Raw genomic sequence first — 25,078 nt, 5'->3', positions numbered from 1 at the left:
CTAGAATTTAAGTAAAATTTTAAATATCTACACATTTAATTCATGTAATGGAAAGAGTAAATCTTATTATATATTTGCTTGTAATATTTAAACATTTTATAGTCACTTCACATAAACATAGTAATTTTAAGTAAATTTTAATCGAAAAGTATAGCGCGTTTGAATCCGCACATGCGTGTTTGGACAAGACAGTCTAACCGCCACTTTGGGTCAGACGGATTGGCGAGCTGCTGCGTGGCTGCTTTTTGTCGTGTTTGAGGTAAGTTTGTCTTTCTGTTTTACATTTAATAAAACATGGGTCTGTGTGGATTTTGATTGATGATTCTTGTTTACTTGACTCAATAAACATTAATGCTCATCTTATAACATGACCTCATATTAGTGTAACGCGTCTGGGTTATCCACAGTACATTAACGTTATAACCCTTACATTTCACTTCCTACATTAGTTAACGTATATTTAATCGGAAAAGTTTTCAATAGTTTTATAGATTCACAAAGCACTGTTTTTCGTGTAAAAATTTCAAACTGATTGGATACCGTTGTAACTGCTAGTAGCTTGCTAACATTAGGCCTTAAAATTAACGTTAACCGCTTTCCTGCTGAAGTAGGCCTACGTTAAGTTAACGTTATAAGTTACTGTTGACCATTGACTGTTGTATGGAAAAGTTTGAATTTTCTTACTGAATATTGCCCAGGAAGGTCTACACATAAAGCTACCACAGAAACCAAAAATTTTCGGGCCAGAAGCATGTGTCCAAATTTCAATCTTAACCGTTCTATTTAATCAGAAACGATCTGAAAACAGGGCTTTAAGTGTAAAATACCTAACTTGTCCTTTAAACTCTACCCAAAAGTTCAAAGATTGAAGATGAAGTTGTATTAAATGCTATGGTATGATAGAACTGTTTAAACTTTCATTTGTTGATGTTTTAATACATTCAAGTTGTAATGGTATTCTTTAAAGTTCACTATTTCAGAGTGCTGTTTTGAATGTTGAATGTTTTGCATCATTTTTTTTAAATACATTTTTATGTTTAAAACAAGGGTTACAGTATAATTTTGAAGTTTTACTGAATGCACCTGTGTCAAGAGATGACTGTGAATGTCCATTTTTGTATGAAGAATTTTTTGATGACTGAAAAATAAATAAACTGTTTAATTGTATTTTAATTGTGTGATTTGTGAAAAATATAGAGAAAATGTTAATTTATTTATGTTCATGATTATTTATAAAAAAGAAATTAGCAATGTTTACATAATTGTATATTAGTATTATAATTTCATAAAACTAAGTAAATGAAAACAAAAAAACTTAAATAAAATCTACTTATTTACTTCATTAAATGGTAAGATTTACTTCATAATTTCATAAAAGCAAGCTTCCTAATTATAAAACAATAAATAAACTTTACTTAATTACTTTAAATAAATATAGCTTCTAAATGAAATATAAATAGGTAATTTTTACTTAATTTCTTCATGAGCATTACGTTCAGTACTAAGTAGAATTTACTTGATAATGACACGTAAGTTGTACTTGATATTATGGCAGTAAAATTTACTTAAAAAATACTTGTGCAAATTGTTACGAGGATTTTATTAAGTAAATCTTACAAGTAGTTTTTTTCAGTTTGGCTGCTGCTGGCGAATAGCGGTCTTTCGAATCGGCTTTGGCTGCGACTCTGGAGGACTTGGAGTTAAGCTTTTCTTTGAGAAAAGAACAAAGAACGGCACTTAAGTCATTCTTAAAAAAAGGAAGATGTGTTTGTAGTTTTGCCGACCAGATACGGCAAAAGTTTCATTTATCAACTGAAAACGCTCTGGTTGGTTGTAGCGCTATCCTATTGCATGCAGAGCGAATTTGAAAGACAGCCGTTTATCCCGCCCCTCGGATTGAGCCGTGCCAATGGTGAGTTGCCAGACCTAACATCTTGATGTAGGTCTGGATTGCCAGGCTAAAAGTTTTACTGAACTTTGAAAAGACATTAAAGCCAAACCTGTACAGGTAGGTGTGTTTTGAGGCAGTGCTGGGCCTTTTTGAGGGCCCAATAAGTGCTTTAAGGTGGAGTAAGTTATTTTTCAAAAATGCTTAAATGCTGTTGCTATAATGCAAAAATGCTATTGGACATTATTGATATATACCTAAACAAACACCCCTCTCTTCAAGGTTCCATCTCCTATCCTAACCACCCCGCTCCGAGTCGGCCTCAAACACCAATCGCCCGCATGTGAGTGCACTAACAATGACACTAAACATAGCATTCTCTAGCAGTCATCAGCGCGACTATAACTAGCTGGCCTTCAGAAGCGCAACAAAACAGTGTTTCACCAAATATAAAGTGCAGATGATGAACAAATGACAAGTATACATGTTAACATACAGTACACAATAGTAATTACAAACAAGAGTTTGTTGTTAGTTGCCAACAGCACACCAGCTCTAGACAAACAATGACACTCAATCTCACGGATTGCTCTGAGACTTTGGTAAGATCCAAGCGCTAGGGATGGCTGATACGAAATTGACGTTCCTTTTCGAGATCCCGAAGCGCAGATGTTTCGAAACACTGATCCGAAGCGTGATTCAAAACACATATGTCATGTGACTACGGCTAAATGAAGCTTCGGAGTGTTTCACAAGTGTTTCATCAGGTGTGGTCCGCCGAATCAGCGTTTGATTGACAGGGTCGGGAACAGAATCACATATCTGTATAAAAGTGAAGTCAACGCATATTGACCTCGTGGGTTTTTGTGAGACGAGGTTGATTTTGAGATAGCGGATTTTTGGTGATATAGTGACATTTATAGTGCGATTTATTTAGTTATATTTAGGCTTACATTTAAATTTACACATTGACTGATAGGCTAGAGACAGACAGAGTATACATATAGTGACACATTAATAGATGCATAGATAGGAATATATATATAGACAGATAGATTAATAGATAGATACATATAGATAGATTAATAGATAGATACATATATAGATACATAGATAGATTAAGAGATAGATAGATAAATAAAAATGGATGCTCCACAGAAGAGATGCCATACATCTGTGGTGTGGGAGCATTTCCAATTGGAAACCCCAAATAAAGTGAGATGTGTGTATTGTGATCGGCAGCTAGCCTACTGCAACAACACATCATCCATGATGCACCATTTGAGGAGCACTCATCCTGCCATTTTGCAGGGTGCAGAGGATGGCATTCCCCCTGTACCAGGCCTGCCACTGACACTGCTGGGCCATCTAAGCAAGGTATGCATTGTTTGAAATATAGTTACTTGTATGTCCTTGCTAAAAAATATCTTTGCATGCCAGCAACAAGTGTCCCTTGTGAGAGGATTTTTTCAAAGGCTGGACTCTATGAAATGATTTTTGCCTTCAACTTCAATCTGATTAGATAGAACTCAAAGAAACAAGAAACTGCCAGAGTTGAATCTCCACATTCCCTGTATTAGTATATGGTCTTTAAATCACTACAGGAGTACTATAGTCAGAAATTACTATACCTATGTATTAAAAAACAGTAACACTGATGATACCAGACCAAGGAACTAGAGAAACACAGGCCTTAAATACATGAGGAACGTAATCAATGTCAAACGGAACAAGTGTGGGAACTAATTAATAACCAGGGAAACTAACTAGGGAACACAGTCAGGCAAACAAGGAAACCAAAACCCCATGATAATAAAACAGAACACACATTTCAAATGTATAACAGAATGAGACACTAAAAAAGAAACATTGTTTGCTAAAGGACAAATGAGTCGGTCAGTGTGTTGCTGTCTTGACAATTCTGTACCACAAGTGTTTTTTTCTTCATGATGTGTTTGCTATATCTATTTTGTTTTCTTTATGTTATTTCATGATTATGTTCGAATTAGAACTGCATATCATTTACCAAATCTTACTCATTACACAGTCAATTAATTCTCTTTGTATATAGAGATGAAACATGGTGCTAAAAGTTGAGATCTGCTACACAAGTTGTTATAGATACACACTCCACAAAATGAGTAAATGGTGTCTTCAACTGCACGACAGTCAGACCTTTTTATTATTTATAAATTGTAAAATCACACAGGAAAATCCGGTAGGAACAAATGTACGGCATAACAAATGTATGCATTCCGCCCCACCTGGAATGCCTTGTACATTGTTTTTTTTTTATTTATTTATTTATTTATTTTTTTTTTTTTTTATGGATCAACATCTTTGTTGGTCCTGAAACAACATTCCAGTCAAACCAGAACCCCAGACCTCGCACAAACCATAAACTAGCCCTCAAATCAGTGGACAATTATTGGTTGATAAAGATGGTGTTCAAGCCCCTAACGTTAATCCCAGAGGTGGGTAGTAACGAAGTACATTTACTTCGTTACATTTACTTGAGTACTTTTTTAGAAAAATTTTACTTTTAAGAGTAGATTTGAATGTGGGTACTTTTTACTTTTACTCGAGTACATTTCTAATGAAAAAACTGTACTTTTACTTCGTTACATTGGGCGACGTTCCTCTCGTTACTTTATTTTAATGCAATAACATTGTTAAATGCGTAGTTTATTCCAAGCGCGCTGTATCTTTTTTCTGGACTTGAGCGATGCTCAATTCACAAATGAATGACTCTTTTGAGTCGATTCTGTTCAAAGACTTCATCAAACAAGTTGGCAGATCTGTCTAAATCGGTTCGCGAATCAGTTTGAATGATCTGTTCAGTTCCCTGCACGCACTGAATCGTCTGAAGCGATTTCAATTCACACTGGACTCGGAGTCGTAACAGGAAGATTTAAGCACATCAAGAGCGTTACTGTACGTTCACACCGCCGCCGACTTGAGCTGCAAAGAAGCTCTGGCCGCCCAGTCAAGGACGCTTGTCAAAAAGTACGGGGAAGCTTGATGACGCTTTGGCCGCTCTGACGTAGCAGCATTCTGTGTTCGATCAGAGAATGTCTAATAGAGAGCCTAAGTCCCTCCCCTTCCGGTCGACCACCATGGGACCTTATTTCGGAAAAATATTGTATGGTAGTCAATGGCGAGAGACAACAAATATTTTGATCTCGTTTGAATTGTGCCCTGATATACACATATGATGTTTGTCAATTTAAAAGATACATTTTAAAGTCAAGAAAGTCGCAGCTTGATGTAAAACTGCTGAGGTATAAGACTGTGAAAATACGTAATTACAAAGACTACAAACCCAGAAGGCGCACGTGCGACGTCATACCTTTTCTCTCAATGAATGAAGCTAACTTTATTGAAGCTAACGTCTGTCATTTTTTCTATAGTCTTACATTATAATCGTAACGTTACGCCGTCATGCCTGAGTGTTTTGAGCCAGAATACACACATACGAGCAACAGATCTTGTGACGTACATAGTGCGAGACGAGAGATGTAGTTCATTGAGCGATTTTCACATAAAACTAAACGTTACTCTTCTGTTTTATGACAAACTGCGACTTTCTTGACTTTCATAATTACCTTTTAAATTGACAAACATCATATGTGTAGTTCAGGGCACAGTTCAGACGGAATAAAAAGATAAGTTATCTCTCGCCATTGACTTCCATACATATTTTTTCCGAAATAAGGTCCCATGAGCCGGAAGCGGAGGGGCGGGACTTAGGCTCTCTATATGGCGAGAAGTTTCACTCTCAGTACACTTCCGGCTTCTGAACTGGTTGCAGTTCCTCTCTGATTCCATATGAGGGCGCTCACAGGACGAGTGCAGAATGAATGGAGGTCTATGCGCTATACCAATAAAAATCCACTTTTCTCAGGATATAATTTTTTGTCTAGTAATTTGAATGTTGTATTCGAAAGGAAATGCAAATAAATTACACATTGCTGGGTGTTAGATTTTTTAGAGTCACTTATTTGCTTTAAAAAGTCTTTTAAAGTGTCAATGACGTCATTCACATGTACGACCAGAGATACGGCTTTACGGCAATCCTTCAGTCACTTTGGTGCTTTCGCGCTCTGCACTTTCTTTTCTCTCGAGGCATCGACAACACAGCTGACACAGGTAAATACACGTGCTAGAAGAGTTTTTGTTTTGTTTGTTTCTGGTCCCGCTTCGGATGACACGATGCCATCAAGCGGTATCTCTGGTCGTAATCAGTCCTTCACTGACCAATCAGCGTTCATTAGCAGAATGCTAGCGTGTTATGGACAACAACAACTCAACCTGTAAGAAATCGAAAGGACATAAGTACTCAACTTTCGACCTATAACCGTTGAACTTGCAAAATCTACAATCAGATCTGAGATTTCTCAACGGCAATCGGGTGAAAGAGACACATTTAGCCGTCTAGCCCCATTGACTCCCATGCATTTTGCACTCATGGGCGATCGCCCCCAGTGGAACTCTGGTGGTACTACAACCAAAATTCGGTACAATAGGACTTAATAGGGAGTGGCCAGGCTCTCCGTAGACGGGCTCTGGTTCGATCATGGGAGAAGAGAAGTGTCACACCCAAGCGGCAACCTAAATTTTTTTATAACTCATCCGTTTAGTTGATTAATATTTAAAGTTCTGCATAATTAAGGGTGTGTCCACTTTTGAGTGACAGGTGGATTCCCGCTGATATCAATGCTAGCCGTTTGTCTGCTGTTAGCCGCGTCACTTCACCTCAGCAACTGTTACCTGCTGAACTTGCCATCTCTGCAGTGTTTGTGCTTTTTGCGGGATTATTTCATACAATTTAATACACCCATTAGCCCACGGCTTTGGATTCCGTCGAGTATCGTTCGAGAGAACAACCAGCGCTGTATTTCAGTTGTTTTCCTCTGTGAACATGCACTAATGGATGTCTGACAATTTCGTTACTTTTTGGAGTTTTCAGATTTAAAAAAAGGTCTATAGATATAAAGGCTCGTTCGTTCTGCTCTCACGGAACAGATTATAATATGCTTATGTAACGTTACCGTCAGATGAAATCCTGCAGGTGTCGGTGCTTTCTCCGTCCATGCAATAACGTTAAATCCTTGAATGAGCGCGGATTTCTAGCGCATTTACTTGAACTTCATAGGTAATATATCTATGGTTTAACCCATTTGAGAGGCGGACAAAATCAGAATTTAAAATGGACTGAATAAGCTCTCTACGAACTTGACGAGCGATGCCGCGCTGGCGGACCATAGACTATAAAAAAAGAGTAACTGACATGTATGCACATAAATCACTGTCACACACACTCTCTCAGAGTAATAGTTACTGCATAATAGGGATGTCCCGATCAGGTTTTTTTGCCCTCGAGTCCGAGTCCGAGTCATTTGATTTTGAGTATCTGCCGATACCGAGTCCCGATCCGATACTTAATACATAAAAAAAGAATAAAGAAGAGCGAAAAAACAGATCCAGGATGTTCCTTATTTTTTATTTAATTCACCTTATTTTAACATTCAACAACTCTGTTAACAAACAGAGCACTTCTGTGAGGTAGCTTGAACAATCAAGTAATACATAAATTCTTCACTTTTGGACTTTAGTGCAACAGTAAATATAAAAAAAGTCTAATATATAAACAAATAGCACCTCAACTTAAAATACCCGGCAGGCATGTAAACAAATAAAAAATAAAAGTGCTACAGTGTTTGCAAAGCCAGTAATGTGCTTTTAGGGACTGCACTCCTATAACTCTTACGCCGGTTTCACACTGCACTGTTAGCAGAGCGTGCAGTGCGTATTTTTTTTCGCCGCCCATGTTACCAGATTAAACCAGGCTTTAGAGCATTCACACCGCGCGCAGAGGCGGCGCGGCAGTGCGTAGTAGAGCAGAGCAGCAGTGCCGCGATCGTTTCGGCGCCGAGTCTATTTTTGCTGCGCCGCTTTTGCTGAATTAAAGTGACAATACATTGATCATGGCCAAAATACACCGCAGTTTTATCCAAAAAGATATCTATTGTGTTTTAAACAGTCCAACAGCAATTTAAAAAGAAAACAAATGTCCAAAAACAAACTTGTTGCCATAACAATAAAATCAAAGATGAAACAAAAGTTATATAAATGAAATTATGAATAAAATAAGTTTCTTGACAAGTCTTTTCTCTTAAATGTATTTGAAAACGAAAAAAAGCAATGCCAACTTATCCATTATGGAGTACTCTGTCTGTAGCCTACACAACCCGCGGTTCAGCCGCGCGTGACAAACGCTGCTAGTGTGAAAGCAAAACGCACGTGTCCTGCTCCTGCTCACCATACGCACTGCTCCTGCGCTGCTTACTAACGCCGGTTTCACACTGCACGCGATAGCAGAGCGTAAGCAGCGCAGGAGCAGTGCATATGGTGAGCAGGAGCAGGACACGAGCGTTTTGCTTTCACACTGGCAGCGTTTGTCACGCGCGGCTGAACCGCAGCGTGTGTATAGACTATAATCAGGGTAAGTTGGCATTGCTTTATTTCGTTTTCAAATACATTTAAGAGAAAAGACTTGTCAAGAAGCTTATTTTATTAATCATTTCATTTATATAACTTTTGATTCGTCTTTGTTTTTATTGTTCGGGCAACAAGTTTGTTTTTGGACATTTGTTTTCTTTTTAAATTGCTGTTGGTCATTTGAGTGACTGTTTAAAACACAATAGATATCATCAATGCGCTTTTGGGGTAAAACTGCGGTGTATTTTGGTTTCACACCGCAAGCGTCAGCGGCGCGTGAGCAGCGCGTATTTTTTTCGGCGTCCATGTTAATCAATGAGTGCATTCACACCGCACGCAGAAGCGGCGCGGCAGCGCGTAGCAGGAGCAGAGCAGGAACAGCAGTGCGGCGATAGTTTCGGCGCCCAGTCTATTTTTAACGCGCCGCTTACGCTGAATTAAAGTGACACGCATTGATCAAGGCCAAAATACACCGCAGTTTTACCCCAAAAGCGCATTGATGATATCTATTGTGTTTTAAACAGTCACTCAAATGACCAACAGCAATTTAAAAAGAAAACAAATGTCCAAAAACAAACTTGTTGCCCGAACAATAAAAACAAAGACGAATCAAAAGTTATATAAATGAAATGATTAATAAAATAAGCTTCTTGACAAGTCTTTTCTCTTAAATGTATTTGTAAACGAAATAAAGCAATGCCAACTTACCCTGATTATAGAGTACTCTGTCTATACACACGCTGCGGTTCAGCCGCGCGTGACAAACGCTGCCAGTGTGAAAGCAAAACGCTCGTGTCCTGCTCCTGCTCACCATATGCACTGCTCCTGCGCTGCTTACGCTCTGCTAATGCATGCAGTGTGAAACCGGCGTGAAACCGGCGTGAGCTAACTCGATCACCGCGTCGCTCTAGCTCCACTCACGCCCCGCCTCTTTGCCCATTTTCTGTTATCCGGGAGTGACGCAAGGTGACGCGAGGCCAAGATGGCGACGGCCGACTCCGCCCACTTTAGGCTTCAAAAATGCTCTTCAGAAACCTACGGGTGACGTCACGGACACTACGTCCATATTTTTTTACAGTCTATGGTCACACCATGAAATGTAAACAGAAAAAACAAGCAATGCATTCGGCAATTTAGGATATCGCACAAGATTTGTCAACACAGAAAACATTTCATCCCTGGAGAGTTTTTTTTCGACACCATCGTATCAATTGATTTTGATTAATATGCACGATGGAGAGAGAGAGCAAGAGTCTTGCATTTAAGACAGCGCTCGGGTGAGTGCGCGCGCGCGGCCGGGGCTCTCTCTCTCTCTGCTCGTTCTTATGCCCTGTCAAGCTGACAGGACTTAAAAACACATGCAAATGATACACTTTCACTGATGGTTAAACTCTGCAATTAATATTTTTTTCTCGGAACTAATGTTTTGGTAGGAACGAAAGTTTACATCGTATGTTTCTCCGGAATCAGCCAGCGCGAAGGACGTCTATATTCCGATTGGTTGCTGGCGTTTGTCGCTGCTTGCCGCTGCTTGCCACTGAACCGCGTCATAGCTCATTACCATAAAGTTGAGCTACTTTCAACTTTCTGATTGACGCTCAAAACGGCCAAAACGCGACGCCGATGGATTTGACGCTCCTTGCAGCTGAGAGAAGCCAGCTTCCATTGAAAATGAATGACTTCCGGTAACTTTGGAAGCTCAAGTCGGCGGCGGTGTGAACGTACAGTTAGATGAAGTGGCAGTGGACCTACAGTACAGTCAAGTGAGAGCAAATCTTCAAATGCATCATATTTTTGCCAGCGATGAAGATCTTTATTAGTTGAACTTGAACATCTTCGTAAGCTGTCTGTGAATGAATGATTCCACAGGAGTCAGGACGATATATTCGATTTCATTTCACTCAGGTAATACATTTTACAACCAAACAGATTATTACGCCACGATACTAGAAAGTATGACATTACCCGTTTTTTGGACATATACATTAATTTACATTTAATAAAGCTACCATTGTTCACAGTTTATGAACACCCGCCATCCCGCGTTATTGTGTGTATTGTTGCGCAGTGGCGTGCGAACTCGACTTGAAAACGAATGCCTTTGCCTGCCGTAGACAGTTAAAGGGACACCAGGCAAGTCTGAGTGATTTTTCTCTACGAAGCTCCCCCTAGTGTCTGGTGGTAAATGCTTTCAAACACTCTGTCATAAAAACGAACTGTTGTCCCTCCCCCCTCGCCACGAGCAACCCAGCTGATCAGCTGTCAACCCAGCTGAGCAGAGGAACGGCTATTTCAAAACCAGGTATGTCTACCGAGGCAAGTAAAGCAATACTTTATTTCCAACTGATGGCGATTTTTTAATTTTTTTTTTTTTATTGTGTTGTCATGCATACTAACGTTAGTATTTTTACCGGGAACGAACGATATGAACGAGGCGAACTACTGCTTTCGTGTTTGTTTGTTTTTGGGAGAGTGGGCATGAGCATAGAAAAAATATATATCGGAGGTTAATATTTGTCTAAAGTTATATTAGCAAGGTCTATAAGTTCATCTGGTAGAATGACGGTTTACCTTTGCTTGTCTAAGAAAACATCAGAACGTTTTTTCTAGCTCGATCATGATATGTGCAACATGTTTATTGCTTATTATCAGACGCGTTGACTTAGTGACATAAAATAAAAGTGTAAGTTACACAAATAAAACCGACAGAGGAACGGCCAAACAACTACAGAAATCAAACGTGTTTGCTAATGACAATGCTAACATCAAAGTTATAGTATTTAGCGTACTAGTAAGCCCATAACAGACAGCGATCATAATAAAAACCTTTACAGACAATAGCAAACATCCTGAGATCACAATTACTTGAAATTTAAATATTAAACACAGTTTATTCCAAAGATACTTGCAACAGCAGCCAGGTCAGCATCCGTTTTGCAGGCTTCTGTTTCTCTCAGTTCTCGCCATTCTGAAAAAGCCGGTCCAATATTTACTCGAGTCTGACTTCTTGCTCGGTCAGTCTCCCGTTTCCTCTTTCGTTGGTCCTCCGACAAAGATTTCCTAGCTTTCTGCTTCTTTTTTACAGGCTCAGCCATAACTAAATCTATCATTGCCCTTCGCTTATAGCTAGCCGGTGCTTGAATGGGGGCGTGTACGTGTGCAGTGCCGTCAAGCAATTCGTTACATCGCGAGACCTGATATCACGCGATACTTCCTGACGCCGACCCGCCGGCCCAAAGTTGCAAGTGAGTTTTTTCCGCTCTCGGCCACCATTCAACCCGAAATAAGTAATATAACCATTCCACTGACTCCGAAGCTGTTAAGTTAAGGTAAAAAAGTTACCTAGTGTCCCTTTAACCAGTTTAAACATGCTTGCAGAAATATACATTCGATTATATTTTGGAGAACAGTCTGAAGAAGATCCGTCGATGTACTTTTATTTGTTTTTGTTTTTTTGTGTTCAGATGTTCAGTAGCAGTCATGAGCGCGATCACATGTGAAGAGTTTTTAACTCTTCTCTGTCAATACCTTTGAATGCAACACTCTGCAGATTCACTTTATTTCGACATTGTCTAATAATCCAAATGTAGTTGTATAAGTTACTATTATACAAACCAGAGGACAGGCAATGATTTTCGAGCTATACAGATGGCAGAAATAATGCACATCTCTCTTCTGTTTTTGTTGCAAAGATAGCTGATAATAATAGTCATTTAAATAAACAAAATCTAAATAATATCATTTTATATATATGACGACTTCAGAGGCAAAAGCCTCTAAGTACCATCTGAAATTTTCTTCTAAAAGAGCATTTTTATCAAGCTTGTATGTTTATGTTCACACTTAAATGGCAATGAAAAGTAGCCTACCTATTAATTGTCATTAAAGTGAAATTACTGAACTTAAATATACGAGCTTGATACAAATGATTGTTTTAGAAGAAAATTTCAGATGGCACTCAGAGGCTTTTGCATCATGAAGTCTTCATATATATATATATATATATATATATATATATATATATATATAGGCCTATATGATCCGAAGTAACTAGTTACTCACTACTTTAGTTTTTTCATTGGATACTTTTTTACTCTTACTCAAGTAACTATTAAGATTATTACTTTTACTTTGAGTAAATATTTCTATAAGTACTTGTACTTTTACTTGAGTACAGTTTTTGGATACTCTACCCACCTCTGGTTAATCCAAGCATAAACCTAACAGTAGACTTAAACCTAAACCTAAAATGTGATTGGTTGATATGGATGTTTTTTCAGGACCAACAAGGATGTTGATTCAGGAAACTTCCTCCTTGGCGAAATCACGTTCACCACTATGTACATATTCTTCTGGGAAAGTTGCAAATGTGCTCCTTACCACCTTCAATAGCAAAAGTACCGTATTTTTTGTCATGTTTTCAAGAAGATTCAAGGTGACTTTAACTAAGAATCCAAACTGTTTAAGCTGTTATGACTTTTCTGAGAATATATTACTTCAATGAAGTCATTCTCTGTTTTAATCATAAATATAACAGAATACAGTGCAGGTTATGCTCAGAACTAAAGATACAGAAATACAGCGAACAGGAAGGAGTTGTTTGTTTTCTCACTGTTGTGTGGCGCCCTCTACTGGATAAACTAAATCTTTGAAATACTGTATACAGTGATGCTGTATTTGGATACTTAATCCACACTTTAAAATGTAATTATACAACCAAATATTAAACAACATTTATTTTAAAGACATTAAGCACAAGTACACTGTGTTACTGTAGATTTACTTAAAGGGATAGTTCACCCAAAAATGAAAATTAGCCCATGATTTACTCACCCTGAAGCCATCCTAGGTGTATATGACATACAATTGGAGTTATGTTAAAAAATGTCTTGGCTTTTCCAAGCTTTAGAAATGGGAGTGAATGGGCACCATTTTTTTAAGTCCATAAAAGTGCATCATATCCCTCATAAAAGTGTCCCAAATGGCTTTGAGGGGTTAATAAAGACCTTTTGAAGCGAAGTGATGCGTTAGCGTAAGAAAAATATCCATATTTAAAACTTTATCGACTAAAATAACTAGCTTCCGGCAGACGGCCGTACTCAGCAATTTACAGTGAAAGACTAACCCTTGAACTTGATGCACAACGTAATGACGAACACAGTTGACCAGCCCTGTTTGTTTCAACCGTGAGAGGCGTCAAAGCTTACGCTACTCCTACATCCTATGTCACACATCATCAAGTGTTGCTCTTTTGCCACAAGTCAACTTGTCTATGGCCGTCTCCTGGAAGCTAGTTATTAAATATAAAGTATATAGTATAAAGTATATATAAAGTTTTAAATATGGACATTTTTCTTACAAGAACGCTTAGCTTCAGAAGGCCTTTATTAACCCCTCAGAGTCGTTTGGGACACTTTTATGATGGATAGGTGCACTAGAATGGACTTAAAAAAAATGGTGCCCATTCACTCCCATGATAAAGCTTGGAAGAGCCAGGACATTTTTTAATATAACTCCAATTGTATTCGTCTGAAAGAAGAATGTCTTCATCTTGGCTTCAGGGTGAGTAAATCATGGGGTAATTTTTGTAATTTTTGGGTGAACTATCCCTTTTATTGGGATTCACAGCATTATTCAGTCTAACTTATACAAATACACAAAGCACACTGTAAATACAAAGATTCAACCCAAACAAGACAGAACTTTATGCTGTGGTCACTTTCCATTTCTCTACTTTAATGTACAAGCTAGCATTAGTGCTAGTGGTGGAATCAGATTTCATTGTTGGGATAGTCGACCTCTTCTTTCTTCTCTCGTTCTCGATTGCTCTGACTCTGCCGGATCTTTCGTGTGGACTCGATCCCTGAGCTCTCAAACAGCCGTGCCATGAAGGCCAGGCCCTCACGTTTAATGTAGGACTTTCCAGCAAAAGTGTAAAGTACAGGATTTATAGAGCTACTGATGAAGATGAAAGTGGAGGCGAAGCCCCGGAAAGATGTCCAGATTTTATTGACTCTGTGAGGATGAGGATAAATTAGAAATTAAATTAGAAAAACACTATTAAAGGATCCAGAATAGCATTTACTTCTGTGAATGTTTTTAGGCCCTGTTTACACCTGGTATTAAGATGCATTTTGGTCGATTGGATCACAAGTGGACGACACTAAAAACAGGTGTAAACAGGGTCTAAAACGTTTTGAGCTTGCCCACTTTTGACCACTTCCAGAGGTAGTCAAAAACACATTCGACCGGATTGCTTTAATAGTGTAAACACACATGTGGTTGGATGCGTTTGAACAGCCACAAAAGACCACCTACTCTCCGCCTACAGATGTGTAAACATTATGGAAAGCGCGCTAGTCAGGGATTTAAACTTTTTCAAAAGTTTGGTTTGAAGATAAAAAACGAGAAATGTTCTCTCACCATTCCTGATTTCTAACATCCCATACATTTACCTGCTCATAGTCTCTCTACTCGAAGAAATCAGAACAGAAGTGGTTGGAAGTGGACAAAATAGACTAAATTAAAACACCATGTGGAAATGGGAATGTGTCGCCCTAGTCTACCTGACCAGGTGTAAACAGGGCATTAGTTTTAGTTACTCACCTGGCTTTTGCAAGGGAATCTTCTGGGAGAAAAGCACCAGCCACCTGTTCAGGAAAAACAGCGGGATTGATTTCTTTAAAACCAGGACACAAACTCTTTGAAGCCATGGACCCTTTGAGTTTTTCTTTTTTTTTACGCACCTCCACCATATTCATGATATGAAATGGGAGCCAGTTCAGGCCGAAGGTGATGACAATCACCAGGATGAGTTTCTCACTTCGGATGTGCCTACGAAACCGGGTCTTGCGAATTCTGCGTAGGATACACACGTAGCTGCCTATGATCAGTCCATACGGCATCAAGAAACCCAACAGAATTTCCAAACAGTGCTGCAGTATCGCCTAAAACATATCATAAGAGTTAAACATATCATGTGTAGAATCATTTAACATGATTTCCTTTCAGATATAGAGTTTGCCTGGTCATTCTATAAAGATCTTTTTTTTTTTTTTTTTAGATTTTAGTTCTACGTGTGTCTATTATTGGAGCAGATGTTTGCTGTGTCATTGACATTGATTTATGTTTTCTGACTGGGAAAAGATGGAGTTTCGCATATGCCTACCTTTCTATGACACAGAAACTAAAAGGTTCCATAGCATCAGCAAGCTCAGTTGTAAGGCTATATAATTAAACAATGCTAAATAAACACAACCACTACCAAAAATTGGTAGTTACTGGAAAAGTTACACTAAACAACTGAGCTATTGTGTCACAATTAAGTTAGTAGCTATAATACTTTTATAGATACTTGCTCATGTGTAGAGACAGTTACTATGATTTTAAATTTTTTGCTATTTCCCATTTGTTAGTAATTACTGAAAAATGTTTATCAGGCAAATTCAACTTACATCTCGTGGCTGAGAATGTTTACAAGCACATGCTACAAACTTTGGCTCTTGCTCACTCCTGAAAGTGGTCCAGAAAACCGAATTAGGTACTGACATACAGAGAGCAAGAATCCACAGTGCCACCAACACCCGAATGATCCCCCTCCGGTCTGTCAGGACACCAGTATGTTTCCGCCACACGACAGCCACCATCCTGTGCAGACTCATCAGCGTTATCAAAAATATTGAAGCGTACATGTTGGCACTGCAGAGGTACAACAGAATCTTGCACAGTGGAAGGGTAAAAATCCAGGTGTGTTTTACTAAATAAACAATAAAAAAGGGCATTAAAAGCATCACGAATCCATCCGCACAGGCCATGTTTAGGATCAGGAGGGTAGTGATGGAACGGTGCCGGGTTCGAGTCAGGATGCTCCAGATGACCAAGAGGTTTCCAGAGATGCCAATCGGTAAGAGAAGGCAGAGGATCAGAGCCCCTGTGATCCTTCCAGCACTAGTACTCACGTCTGTGTCAGTAACATTGTTCATTTCAGAGTTGGTGGTGTTGAAGAGAAGGTGGATTGACATGTTATAAGATAGACTGCGAGAGTAGCGAGGTGCCTTCTTGGAGAACAACTGACGTAAGAGTAACTCCTGACTTCAAAATGGCACTAGCAGTAACATCAATAGATGCCAAACTATTTATTGTGCATTAGTGCAGGTACACATTGATAGCTTTCCAGATGAATTACCAAAACAAATTTTACCAAAGTGCATAGACTGCATAATGTGATCGTTATCTGAACTTGTTTCCTGTTCAACTAAATGCCTGTCATAGCAAACAAATTCAGTGGCAGCCATCTGTCAAAGACCCACTAACCAGTTACACAGAAAGGAAACAAGCGATTTTTTTTTTTCTTTTTTTTTTTACAACACACACTATAACAGAAAATGTGGAAACATTCTATTTTAGGGGGTACACCAGCTTGTCACTGGGGTGGTAAGCTCAAGGGAACACCTTTTTACCTTATCAACCTCTAAAGGGTGCATATTACTACCTTACACCATCTACACTGAACGTGACCGTTGCCGTGTCACGCTGCCACAGCTTGAGGCTGTCTAAACTAGATCTGACAAAGCGACCGTTGCAAATTCATTTGTCCTTTGTGTCAGCGCAAGCACTTGGAGTACATCAGAAACAGAGCATGTCATCAGTTTACTGTCGCGGCACACACTGTAATGAATTGCTGTAAAAATTACAGCATTATTTTACAGCAGCTGGCTGTTTTCTAATAATACAGCATATTGCTGTAAACTGCAATGCATTCTGGGGTCGCTAGGCGGTTTAATTCAAAATACAGAATATTGCTGTAAATTTCAAATCTTCTGAGGCATTTATGATCTTCAACGGTCGTGTCGTCGACTTTCGGGTAGCGCAAGAGGAGTGCTTCACAACTCTGTGGTAAGTGACTTATTATTTCAGTTTCTTATTTTCAATGTTTGGTAACTCGTAGACTATGAAGGTAATGTTATATTCGCGGTTCATATTGGTAACCCCGGATCACACATCCTCCGACCGCGGGGCGCGAAGGAGACTTGCGCCGGGCTTCAGCAGCGCGGACGCGGTAGTATTTTACACATCTCACCCCGGCGCTACAGCGGCTATGGGCAGAAAATCTATGGGCTCCTGTGTTAAGAATTACATGCTTTAATGACAACTGTCGGTATTCACACGAGCTTCGTGTTGATTAGCACACTTCGTCGTGATTATTTTATGGTGTAAATCAAATCAAAATCAAGTCATCTGTTAAAATGGGCGCCGAAATGAAAACGCCGTTGCTAAAGCCTTGCGTCAGACTCACGGAGGATGCGTGTCATATACGTTAAATTATAAATGATGCTGTAATAAGTTACCAGGTTTGTTGCACGTTTAATATGCCGGTGTAAAAATCCATAGTTGGCTTACATTTCAGTACGAAATGTGTTTTTTTAGCTGTAGCCTATTCTGTGTGTGAAATTTGCTTATTGTTTGTTTGTAATGCCGTTTTTAACTTTATTTAAAAGGAAATGTTCCTGCACTCTGAATACTAAATTATAGTTTAAATGTAAAAAAACGAAAAATAAAAATGGTATAGTTAAAAATAACTATTGTCACATGTTGTATTGTTTTAGGAGACACAGACAAGTGGGCACTGGAAGGCCAAGTTGTGTGTGTGAGGAGGGCTTTCAGCACAGCTTCCTGTCTGGCCTTCCCATACTGTTCACAGCATATTACATATTCAATCAGGAGGAGGCAGTACCTTGGAGTTCATTCAAAGGTAATGATTGAATTCTTAACAACCTCAGTACCTGCATTTTACACATTTATTCAATATCAGAACTTGCCTTTTCTGTTGAGGCCTTTAAAGGGATAGTTCGGCCAAAAATTATATTAAACCCATGATTTACTCACCCTCAAGCCGTTCGAGATGCATATGTCAATCATTTTTCAGACAAACACATTTTCAGTTATTTTAGAAAATGTCTTAGATCTTTCAGTGGTTATAATGTGAAGTTATGGGGTCCACTCCTTCAAGCCAGTTATTTTCATTTATAAAGTTTTAAATATGTATATTTTTACGACAAAACCGCACGGATTACCCTCAGAAGGCCTTCGTTTATCCCCCTGGAGCCGGATGGGTTACTTTTGTGAAGGATGCATGCACATTTTTGGGACTTGAAGGAGGTGGATCCCATAACTTGACATTATAACCACTGAAAGATCTAAGACATTTTCTAAAATAACTGAAAATGTGTTAGTCTGAAAAATTATTGACATATGCATCTCGAACGGCTTGAGGGTGAGTAAATCATGGGTTTAATATCAATTTTGGCCGAACTATCCCTTTAACACAATGTTTCTCAACTCGAGAAGAGATAATTTTTAGGGTGAATGATTTAGATGTCTCCATCTTTAACACTAGCAAGCTAATGAGTTAAATCAGGTGTTTTAATTAGTGGACATATAAAACTTCCTTCCTGGGAGGTCCTCATGACTGGAGTTGAGAAACACTGCTCTAATATATGGTCCAATTTCAAAAACATGATTACAAGCCTCAAAAACTTAAAACCAATCTTAATTACATATTGTCTGTTTCCTGACCCTTTAGGCGCTTTGTATGTATTAATCCGGAAAGAGGAACAAAGAAATCAAGAGAAAAATTGCCATCTAAAACAACAGGGCAAATGGTACAGAAGAAACAGGTTGCAGTGAACCCACATGTTGCCACTCTGCCCAGCAAAGTGATGGATTAACAGTGGAATTTCTGAAATGTAAGTAGTACACACACACACAGATCTATTTTCCCTTTAATTGTAACCTCTTAATATTCTCTATCTGTCTCTAAAGTCCTTTTCACACAGCGCGATGTTCCCGGGAAATTGCCAGAACGCCTTCTGTGTGAACGCAAACACGACCTGGGACTGATGCCGGGATCGATGCCGGGTTGGGGACCTAGTAACATTGCCGTGTTCAGTCCCGGAACGTGCGCTATGTGAACAAAAGCCGTAATAATGCCGTGTTGTAGTGATGACGCTGAAGCCGGGATTGTTCGCCAGCTGTGAAACGGTACGTAATGCGCAAGTTTATGATTGAATCAGAGAAAAAAAATGCACAAGCGTGGTTTCTTGAGAGAGAGAGAGATCGCAGCTCATAAGCAAACTTAAGACGCTGCTGAGACATTACAAGTCACATCGATGTCACGTGTCTTTACGTGTTGTGTGTGAATGCACTCTCTGATTCCGGAAAATCACTGGCAGTGTAAATGAACCAAATCAAATGAACCTGGATCAAATCCCGGGTCACTTTTCCGGAATCTCTGTGTGAAAGGGGCTTAACTGTATCTGTCATCCCTGTATCTGTCTTTGACTGTATCATTATGTTTTGTAATATATCTAATATATATTGTCCTCTTTTTTCTTTTCAATGTTTCTAGCCACTCTTTGCATCCTGTGATGGAACAGCATTCTGGAGCTGAATTGTTCTCCATTTTTGATCAGAAGTATGTTGGACTGACTTGGGGCCTTGTTGTTTGGACATGTTTGTCTGGTAATGAAGTGGTGAAAATTCACCCGTCTCTTTTTGTTTTATTATTATGATCATGTTGGTCAACTTGTGGTTTTAAATGTATGTTGTTTGCGTATTTCTTCTTTGTGTGAAGGGCCATGACGGCTAATTTGTTTCAAGTAATTTAAAAATATTTAATTTCATGTCCATTTTTAAAAAAAAAATACAATTTTGTAAATAAAAATGAAATCAAAATAATACAAAATACACTGTTTATGACTTTTTTTCATGCAGATTTTAAAGTTATAAATTTTTACCTGTTTTTCAAGATAAGTATGTTGAATTATTTTTTTGTTTTGTGAAGTAATAGGGGAATTAAGTTGTGCATTATACAACACTTTATGTATTTAAAAACAATTGTTTAAAGCTTATGTAGTTGATAAATAATTTACATTTAAAATTCAGCTGCCAGTCATTAATACTCAAAAATCAGGAAAATATATTGTATACTCCATTTTACATACACTGTTAAAAATTACCTGTAAATTTTACAGTAAAATACTGGCAGCAGGGTTGCCAGCCAATTACTGTATTTTTTACAGTAGCGTTTCTGTAATTTAATTTACAGAATTTTACTGTAATCAGAGAATACAGTAAAATTCTGTAAATTAAATTACAGAAACGCTACTGTAAAAAATACAGTAATTGGCTGGCAACCCTGCTGCCAGTATTTTACTGTAAAATTTACAGGTAATTTTTAACAGTGCACAACATCAAATTTAGACAGCATCACTTATTCAAGTGGGTTCTATGTCTTTTGTTGCTCCACTCTTGTCCATGTTGAAATTTTAATTCCTTTATCTCAAATATTAGAACATGGTGCTAGCAACACGAGGGTCATGGCTTTGATGTCCAGGGAATACAACCACCCATTCTCCAAACTGCATGACCTATGAAGGGTCGTAGGGATGCTGGAGCCTAGGTTGGAAAACACTCTGGATGGTTCACTAGTAGGGAATATATGAATTTATCAAATACATACTTGGAATTGGGCCCCCTTTGGTTGAAATCACATTCCGGGTGGGGGGAGGATTTGACCCCCTTCGGTTCAAGTGGCATTCTGAGGGCACACCACTGCCTTTGGGGGTACTACCTCTGTGACCAGCATTTTCTCCGAGAATCATAATATCTTCCAAACCAGAACAGTGTTCTGGTACACTAAAGTGTCCCAAATTGTGCTCTAATGCAGGGGTAATGAACCCTGTTACTGGAGACTGACTGTCCTGCACAGTTTCACACCTGCCGGTCATTTTCAAGTGACCCTAAAGAACCATGCTAGTTCAGATGTGTTTGATTAGGTTTGATGTTAAACTTTGCAGAACAGTAGGTCTTCCAGGAGCACCAGTATGAGGGTATGAGTACGCTGTTTGAGGGTAGTAGTCCTCTGTGGAGACCACGTGCATAAAACCTGGCATAAGTACACCATTCTAAAACCAAATATCACAAATGGTACACCCTTCTGTCTTGTGAACTTCACCCAAACATACAGCCCATTACAAAATCACCATTTGGACAGGAGTATACTGGGATAGTATACAAACCTTGCAGGGGTCAAGATGAGCATGTCCTACTGGCCTCCCTATCAGCTACACCAGCAATAACCTTAGTTCTGCCCAGAATGTCTCCCATTCAGGTACTGATGAGACTCGCCCATGCTTAACTTCAGAGTGCAACTGGTTGTAAGCTGGTTGACATTTATTGGTAACAGAGGACTGGTGTAGAGAGCAAGAAAGGCAGAGCAAGTAACTTGGGCATTTGAGATTAAGAACTAATTTAGAACTACAGTGCATTGTTATAGTTGTGTTCATGGCTAAATGTACAAAGGTACATTCTTGAGTAAATCACATTATGAGAACAAGCAATCACGGATCCTCTTTAAAATAAACATTATATAAACTACAAGAAAAAGTATCTCTTCCTTTTACTCACAGATTTCTGTGAAATTCAAAACCCAAATTTCACTACTACTAGCAAGTTTAAGGAAAGCTCAAAGTTGAAAAAAAAAACAAAAAAACAATGATATGCACAGATAAATCATACAATGCATCAGGAGAGTATTCACAGCGCTTCACTTTTTCCACATTTTGTTATGTTACAGCCTTATTCCAATGTCTGGAGGAAACCAGGCACCGCTTATCACCTGGCCAATACCATCCCTACAGTGAAGCGTGGTGGTGGCAGCATCATGCTGTGGGAATGTTTTTCTTGGGGATGAAAAACATCCCCAAGATGTACAGAGGGAAAGATGTACCGAGACATCCTCGATGAAAACCTGCTCCAGAGCGCTCTGGGCCTCAGACTGGGGCGACGGTTCATCTTCCAACAGGACAGCGACCCTAAGAACACAGCCAAGATAACAAAGGAGTGGCTTCGGGAAAACTCTGTGAACGTCCTTGAGTGGCCCAGCCAGAGCCCAGACTTGAACCCGCGATTGAACATCTCTGGAGAGATCTGAACATGGCTGTGCACTGACGCTCCTCATTCAACCTGATGGAGCTTGAGAGGTTCTGCAAAGAAGAATGGGAGAAAGTGCCCAAAAACAGTTGTGCCAAGCTTGTAGCATCATACTCAAAAAGACTTGATGCTGTAATTGGTGCCAAAGGTGCTTCAACAAAGTATTGATCAAAGGCTGTGAATACTTATACGTGTGATTTTGGTTTTTATTTTTTATAAATTTGCAAATATTTCAAACAAACTTCTTTCACGTTCTCATTATGGGGTTTTGTTTGTAGAATTCTGAGGAAAATAATTAATTTAATCCATTTTGGAATAAGGCTGTAACATAAAAAATGTGGAAAAAGTGAAGCACTGTGAATACTTTCCGGATGCACTGTAAAAACTGCCAATTTTGATTAAATAGTGACTTTAAAATTCTATTGTCATTTACTATAACATCATGTTGTCTCAAAAGTGTATGCTGTTGATTTCAAAGACACTGTAATGTGAAGGTAAATTGAAGAAATTGTCTGGAAAAAGTGTAATGTCTTTTTCCTGTCAAGTATTTTGCCACAAGTAGAATTCCCTCAAGGCTTTGCACATTTCTGGGGTCTCCACTAGCAGTGACTGAACTCATGCATTCTTTTCTTTATCAACACTTGAATGTGGTTAAGTTTCATAAAAAAGCAACATATTGAACAAAAAGCTGAGAATAAATCTGAAATAAATAAATAAAATAAAATAAAAGAAATCTGGATGGAATTCAGAACGATAATCAAACACAAAGATGGAGTATTAGTAAAGATTGGATTCATCAACAATCCCAAAGCTTCACATCCCTACGCATCTTCTTGGGTTGGCTTGTTTCTTAATCTTCTTCACATGTCTATTGATCAGGAGATTCAGTACTCTTTCAGAAGATGTATAATAGCGCCCCCTACCGTATATCAGTGAAAACCCAGAAAGCCAGAAAATGTATTTAAAGGCTGGGAAGTGTTATCTCATTAGTGACGGAAAATTCTGTCAATGACAGGGTAACGTTGTCTCATAAATTATGTTAAATTTTGTCAATGGCGGGGAAAGAGTTAACTGGACTCGATAGATCCTTCTAGCTAACCGTTCACAGTGTTTCCCTGCCTATGGCATGAGGTGCTGGAATAGGCTCCAGCATCTCTGTGACATAGGACAAGCGGTTTGGAAAACGTATGGATAGATAGATGATGGCTTAGGGCTGGGCGATATGGAGCAAAACATATATCTCGATATATTTTGCTATATCTCGATATACGATATATATCTCGATATCTTTACAGGAAAAATAACCCCCCAAAAACTACTGCAAAAACAAATATGCCAAATACCACAAAGTCTTTTTTTATTGACGTGCAAATAGGTAGGCAGTTCATGTAGGAACAAAGTGCTTCAGCGACATTTAAAAAAAAAAAAATCCCTGTATACAAAAATAATAATTTAACTGTAAAATAAAGGAAGAAATAATACATATTGCACTATTTTTAATAAACCTGTATAGAAATATCATTACTAATTTTGGCAAATAAATACAAAAAAAATGCCATATATCCCCCCAAAATGGCACAACTTTAGAGTAAAACATTAATATAAAAAAAAGTGATAAAAATGCATCTAAAAATTGACATGATTGTTACAAAATCACACTGTCTGGGGCCTCTGGAGAACTCAGAACAACTGCTAGCATAAAGTTTAAGGTACAAATAACTGCCATAAATTACAGTATCTTACTACTATGCAATTAGATAAACTGTTCATTCATTACATCACTTTACCTCTGTCTTTATCCACCTTTATCCTCTTCTCTTCTTTTTGACACTGTATATAGCAGAATAGGTAACTTAGGCTAATGCTAATTTATAATGTGTCATGTAAATTCGGCCATCCGTCACAATCAGGAAACTTTCACCGTGTCTAGACCTTTCGCGAGCTGCCAGGCCCGTTTCTACAGGGGAGCATTTTAAGTGTGAGTGTGTTAAGCGCCCTCAAACAAAAGCAATGCGGCGAGAGGCGACGCTACACAAAAAATTACCAACAACAACTGATCGCGCGCGCGCGCTATTTCTGACGCACTTCAAGCACTCGCTGGGCGGGGAAAGATTGATGTGCCTGACCAGACTCGGGGGACTTGGTTGAATGAGACAACACGCGAGGGGAGGGGGAACAAAAGCAAGGAGGCGGAGGAGGGCGGGGGCGAGCGCGAGCACAGCACAGAGAAGGCAAACAAGCAAATTGGCGAAATCAGAATTAAATATAAACAATATATCGATTTATACGATATGTCAAAATCCATATCGAGTTTAAAAAATATCTCGATATATCGTAAATATCGAGATATCTCCCACCCCTATGATGGCTTCTGTCTCCCCCTGGAAGCCAATGACGGTACTGCATTATAGTAGATAGGAAGAGGGCTTAAACTTCACCCAGAATTTTTAATGATCAATAAATATCTGTGAATAAAAGCTTAAATCAAATGTGATTCAAACAAACAAAGCAATCGTGTCGGGTGAGTAAATGATAATAGAGTTTTTATTTTTGGGTAATCCTTTAAACTTTTAAATAATTTAAGCTAAATGTTTAAATACATGTAACCTGTACAGTTGTAGCATTTTTACTTGACTCTTGACATTCAAATCGGCCAAAATGTGGTCAGAGTTCATTCTGACTTCCTGTAAGTAGTGT

The 25,078-nt window shown here is 38.7% G+C and overlaps 1 protein-coding gene and 1 long non-coding RNA gene across 2 annotated transcripts; one reads left to right on the top strand and one right to left on the bottom strand.

Annotated features, from left to right (window-relative positions):
• Nucleotides 1-14,160: 14,160 nt before the first annotated feature.
• On the bottom strand, nucleotides 14,161-16,410 carry LOC307169591 (leukotriene B4 receptor 1-like; the record flags this gene model as incomplete). Its single annotated transcript, XM_079890325.1, has 4 exons — nucleotides 14,161-14,404; nucleotides 14,996-15,039; nucleotides 15,136-15,336; nucleotides 15,844-16,410. 4 exons carry the CDS (start codon nucleotides 16,408-16,410, stop codon nucleotides 14,161-14,163), a joined length of 1,056 nt encoding a protein of 351 aa, XP_079746451.1.
• A 791-nt stretch (nucleotides 16,411-17,201) lies between these two features.
• Nucleotides 17,202-19,146, top strand: LOC307169400. Its single transcript, XR_013823111.1, has 3 exons — nucleotides 17,202-17,284; nucleotides 17,995-18,140; nucleotides 18,972-19,146. It is a non-coding gene; the product is annotated as an uncharacterized lncRNA (long non-coding RNA).
• The last annotated feature ends 5,932 nt before the right edge of the window (nucleotides 19,147-25,078 follow it).

The sequence above is a fragment of the Squalius cephalus genome (assembly GCF_949319135.1).
Source record: "Squalius cephalus genome assembly, chromosome: 13".
NCBI lineage: Eukaryota > Metazoa > Chordata > Actinopteri > Cypriniformes > Leuciscidae > Squalius > Squalius cephalus.
This window is presented reverse-complemented; position numbering and strand designations above follow the sequence as displayed.